We start from the raw sequence: 6,000 nt of genomic DNA on the forward strand, positions 1-6,000 counted from the left end.
AGGTGTGGGATGCATAGGTCAGACATTTCTAGTTATAGGTAACACATGTAAATACTAGTGGGGCACCTGTGGGAAACCCAAGGGCATGGACGTGTTCATTTGGATGCTGCACGTTCAGTTTTACAAAATGGAAACTGGCAATTCATCAGATCCGGAAATAATATCGTCTACACCATTGATTTACTTCGCATAATAAGTGAATACATGAGTGACTAAATGGCTGTGTGCGCATGTCAAATACAGTTCGTTACGTGTTAAGTATATTGGTCGGTTGTGTTTGTGGTTCTGTCTGTCTGTCTGTCTGTCTGTCACCGGCCTGCAGGTCACAATTCTAAACCGATCGTCACGAAACTTCACCAAGTTGTCTAGGTCGTCCCAATTGAGAAGCCTATTGATTTTGAGGTCAAAGGTCATCTGGAGGTCAAATTTCTAAAATCGCCATTTCAAATCCAATTTACTTGAAAATCGAATAACATTTGTATATTGAATCAATAAATTGGGAAATGAACTCTTTTTGAGGTCAAAAGGTCAAAGTTCAACTCAAGGTCAAACTTCCAAATCTATCACTTATCTGAAAAAAACCATCAATTTTCATCCGATTGACTTGAAAATTGAAGAGCATTTGCATATCGAGTTACTAAATAGGGAAACCAACTATGTTTGAGGTCAAACGGTCAAAGGTCAACTCAAGGTCAAATTTAAAAAATCATCAATTTTCATCTAAAAAGCCGTCAATTCTCAACCGATTGACTTGAAAATTGAACAGCATTTGCATATCGAGTCACTAAATTGGGAAACATACTAATTTTTTTAGGTCAAAAGGTCAAAGGTCAACTCAAGGTCAAACTTCCAAAATCATCATTTTCATCTGAAAAATCGTCAATTTTCTTCCTATTGACATGAGCTTTGATCAAGATTGTCAATTTTAATCTTGATGAAATGGACAATTTGCTGTATCAATGGAATTTTTTTTCTTGGGGAGGAAATTCCCAATTTCTTGGGAATTTTTTCCACGATTCTGCCTTGAAAACTCGCGCGAAAACCAAAAGTTTTTACAATTAAAGACGTCACGATTTTCTTTCCTCTGCATCATGAAAACGTACCGTCTTTGGGCGGTGTATAATCGACCACTGCCGCGATCGCTCCGAACGAAACATGCATTACCTTCTTTCCTTTGCACGAGTTGAATCAAAATGTACCTTTGCTTCTTCAAAAGGTAATATGCTGCCTGATAAATATAACTTTGAAGGAGTCCGGACTCCAGCAGAATACGGATGAAAGGATGGCAAGGCACAAACTCGTCCGAGAAGATGTTTATTCGTAAAACCAACTCGGGAACACTAAAAAGCCCGTTTATCGGGCTGCCTTATAAAGCAAAACCAGAAACCGAAACCGAAAGCCACGCCTCTCAAGCGAGGCGTGCTTCAGTGGTCACGTGATCCACAGGTGTAGCTCATTATACCCGCACGCGCGGCACGCTTTGGCGGTCACGTGACTAGCCACTCTGGCGCCGTGGATCCCCGCCGGTGACGTCACCAGCTGGAGCAAGGAGATTCTGATGCCGGTCTTGCTTGGGGGACCCATGGGTCGCTACAACTTCTTATTTAATGATAGAAGATGTGTCAATTCAGTCTTCAATTAGACACCAGAGGCCTATGGAGCCTCAGAATTATGCGGAGCGAACAAAATAGTGGAGCTTACATTTTGAAGCCCTAAATGGGTGGAGCCCTCCCTGGATGGTGGAGCCCTCCCTGGATGGTGGAGCCACTGCCTGAATGGTGGAGCCCTCCCTGAATGGTGGAGCCCCCCCCCTCTGGATGGTGGAGCCCCCCTCTGGATGGTGGAGCCCCTCCCTGAACGGGTGGAGCCACTCGCTGAATGTTGGAGCCCTCCCTGGATGGTGGAGCCACTCCCTGAATGGTGGAGCTCCTCCCTGAACAGGTGGAGCCCCTCCCTGAATGAGTGGAGCCCTCCCTGAATGGTGGAGCCCCCCCTCTGGATGGTGGAGCCCCTCCCTGAACGGGTGGAGCCACTCGCTGAATGTTGGAGCCCTCCCTGGATGGTGGAGCCACTCCCTGAATGGTGGAGCTCCTCCCTGAACAGGTGGAGCCCCTCCCTGAACGGGTAAAGCTCCTCCCTGAACGGGGGAAGCCCCACCCTAAAGGATGGACAGACAGACTGGAGAACAGTATTATTGTCAAACATAATGTTGAAGCTTACTTTTTGACAAAATTGAGTATTCCTAATAGAAGTGGGGCCATATTGATTATTAAGACTCTGACAGTTTTTTTGGCCCATATATTTATTATGTATGCAAATATGTTGGAATTTTTTCATCTTCATCCCTCTTTCCCCTTCTCCCCCACCCCGCTTTTCCTGTCTCAACGATTCTTCCCTTTTTCTGTCCACCCCTTCCAAACTACCAGCTACCCTCCATTAATATCTCTCCAATCATTCTCTCATCTACTCCTTTCCAATTTTCTCATTTCATGTGTGGATATATTAAATATATGGCATATGTGTGATTTCTGCAGCTTCATGTGGGAGAAGCAACGACTGGGCCGCAGCAAAGCCATTATACTGTGGGATATTTCAGCTGAGACCAAGCCAGGTCAGTATCGGATATGTCACCAAGGCTACTATCGGGAAGCCGATGGTGAAGGAACAAGCGTTTCTCCCTTCAGTGGATGCTCCAGAACCTTCAGCATCCTCAGCCAAGCGTGAAGTTGATTAAACTTGTCTGTTTCATGCCCATTACTATCGATTCACCTGAAACTTACCACCTCTCAAGCAAAGCTCCCATCAGCGGGTAACTGATACGCTCATAACCAATAGATATTGACCAAAAATTGTGTGAACCATTAAGATAATAAACTACGGCATTGTATTTCATTGCATTGTCAGCTCCACTTGGCATTACGGAGTCATTTATTTATTGTTACTATGGTGGAACGTTTGCCGATATGGCGGAACGCATGCCAATATGGTGTAACGCATGCCAATATGGCGGAACGCATGCCAATACGGCGGAACGCATGCCAATATGGCGGAACGCATGCCAATACGGCGGAACGCATGCCAATACGGCGGACTGCATGCCAATACGGCGGAACGCATGCCAATACGGCGGAATGCATGCCAATACGGCGGACTGCATGCCAATACGGCGGAACGCATGCCAATATGGCGGACCGCATGCCAATACGGCGGAACGCATGCCAATACGGCGGAACGCATGCCAATATGGCGGAACGCATGCCAATACGGCGGAACGCATGCCAATATGGTGTAACGCATGCCAATACGGCGGAACGCATGCCAATATGGCGGAACGCATGCCAATACGGCGGAACGCATGCCAATATGGCGGACTGCATGCCAATATGGCGGAACGCATGCCAATACGGCGGAACGCATGCCAATACGGCGGAACGCATGCCAATACGGCGGAACGCATGCCAATACGGCGGAACGCATGCCAATACGGCGGAACGCATGCCAATATGGCGGAACGCATGCCAATACGGCGGAACGCATGCCAATACGGCGGAACGCATGCCAATACGGCGGAACGCATGCCAATACGGCGGAACGCATGCCAATACGGCGGAACGCATGCCAATACGGCGGAACGCATGCCAATACGGCGGAACGCATGCCAATACGGCGGAACGCATGCCAATACGGCGGAACGCATGCCAATACGGCGGAACGCATGCCAATACGGCGGAACGCATGCCAATACGGCGGAACGCATGCCAATACGGCGGAACGCATGCCAATACGGCGGACTGCATGCCAATATGGCGGAACGCATGCCAATACGGCGGAACGCATGCCAATACGGCGGACTGCATGCCAATATGGCGGAACGCATGCCAATACGGCGGAACGCATGCCAATACGGCGGAACGCATGCCAATACGGCGGACTGCATGCCAATATGGCGGAACGCATGCCAATACGGCGGAACGCATGCCAATACGGCGGAACGCATGCCAATATGGTGGAACGCATGCCAATACGGCGGAACGCATGCCAATACGGCGGAACGCATGCCAATATGGTGGAACGCATGCCAATATGGCGGAACGCATGCCAATACGGCGGAACGCATGCCAATACGGCGGAACGCATGCCAATACGGCGGAACGCATGCCAATACGGCGGAACGCATGCCAATACGGCGGAACGCATGCCAATATGGCGGACCGCATGCCAATACGGCGGAACGCATGCCAATACGGCGGACTGCATGCCAATACGGCGGAACGCATGCCAATACGGCGGAACGCATGCCAATACGGCGGAACGCATGCCAATACGGCGGAACGCATGCCAATACGGCGGAACGCATGCCAATACGGCGGAACGCATGCCAATACGGCGGAACGCATGCCAATACGGCGGAACGCATGCCAATACGGCGGAACGCATGCCAATATGGCGGAACGCATGCCAATATGGCGGACTGCATGCCAATATGGTGGAATGCATGCCAATATGGCAGACTATGCCAATATGGTGGAATAGTTGATACGCCATTCCCTCCCTGGCCTTATGTTTGCCCAATAACCACCTTCGAAGGAACTTCAATACAGGAGGGCATTCGGCCCATCAAAGCCTGTGCTATGCTTGCCAACCTATGGTTCTTTGGCCATATCCTTTTTAAATGTCGAGTGTTGGGGAAGGAAACATCATGTATCATTTTTAGTTTTTGGTATGGCTCGGCCGGGGTTCAAACCACCAACCCCTGACTCAGAGACCCTCCAACCATTACACCAAGTCTTCCTTTTCCCTCCCTCCCTCCCTCTTGTTCTTATCTACTGACATTTTTTCCTTTTTCTCCCCACTCCTTCCAAACACTCAAACCCCTCCTTTATATCCCCCCCCTACCACATCCTTTTCATATTCTGAATTTAAATTTTCTCAAACTTCCATTCCCTCTTTCTTACTGATGTTACTCATACATGCACATAGATGCCTGCAAAGACACCATAATCCAGAGATGTTCGACATTTTATTTGAAGAAATCTTTTTTCATGACTTTATTGATTAGCTATAATAAAGTCTCAATTCATGACTTCATTGGTTCAGGGAGAGGAAACGAGATTTCAATAACAATATTCCAATATTGATCGTTCAGGTGAGAATTGATTAACCAAATACAATCATTTTTTAAAAATTGATGCTGAGCAACACTGCATCTCTAAACTTAACTACAATTCCAAAACTAGAAAGTTCATGGAAAACCTTACCCCGTGCAGTCTTGAGAAAAAGGACATGGGCAGGTTCTGCGAGTGACAAATTTGATTGGTCGTGATGATGTAAAACGCCGGTGTATTTTGTCCAAGCACCGCTAAACGGAAGGGGTTTCAAAAGGGCTGAAATATGATTTATGTTCAATATATAATTCAATTGAAATCAAAGATTTTAAAGGTTTAAAAAAGAATTTGGAGGTTTACCGCCGTTGATGCAGTATCTTTTACACCACCTTATTGGCATTAGTTCTTTGTGCCTGTTTGTGTCATTTATAACATCCTTAAAAAACAATAAGTTTCTTGTTTGGAATGATTTTTGTCCCCCGTTGCACCGCGGAGCGAAAGGGGGACTATGGTTTTCCCCTCCGTCCGTGTGTGCGTCCGTCCGTGCGTGCATAAGCGAAGGACCGAATTCTAATTTGGTGTGGGTGCAACCCACGTCAAAATCCAAGATGGCCGCCACCATGTATGTCTGACCCTTGAGCAGAATATCTTGAAAAATAAGCGAAGTACCAACTTCATACTGGTGTGTGGTGTATCTAGGCATAAGGAAGAACGCCATTGAAAATTGGGTCGCCACGTCAAAATCCAAGATGGCCGCCACCATATATATGTCTGAACCTTGTGAGCGAAATATCTTGAAAAATAAACGAACTACCAACTTCTAATCTGGTGTGTGGGTGTATCTACGCATAAGGAAGAACGCTATTGAAAATTGGGTCGCCACGTCAAAATCCAA

General features: G+C 47.3%; 1 protein-coding gene across 2 annotated transcripts in view; it reads left to right on the forward strand.

Moving 5' to 3' along the window:
- The window catches only part of ASAH2 (N-acylsphingosine amidohydrolase 2), a 115,528-nt gene extending 112,619 nt beyond the window's left edge, over positions 1 to 2,909 (forward strand). For both annotated transcript variants that reach the window (XM_068111899.2, XM_068111900.2), the window contains one exon: positions 2,535 to 2,909. In XM_068111899.2, coding sequence (XP_067968000.2) covers positions 2,535 to 2,724 — 190 coding nt within the window. In that variant the 3' untranslated portion in view covers positions 2,725 to 2,909. The remainder of the gene's footprint in view (positions 1 to 2,534) is intronic.
- The last annotated feature ends 3,091 nt before the right edge of the window (positions 2,910 to 6,000 follow it).

Source organism: Myxine glutinosa, chromosome 4, assembly GCF_964187855.1.
Source record: "Myxine glutinosa chromosome 4, kmMyxGlut1.1, whole genome shotgun sequence".
Lineage (NCBI taxonomy): Eukaryota > Metazoa > Chordata > Myxini > Myxiniformes > Myxinidae > Myxine > Myxine glutinosa.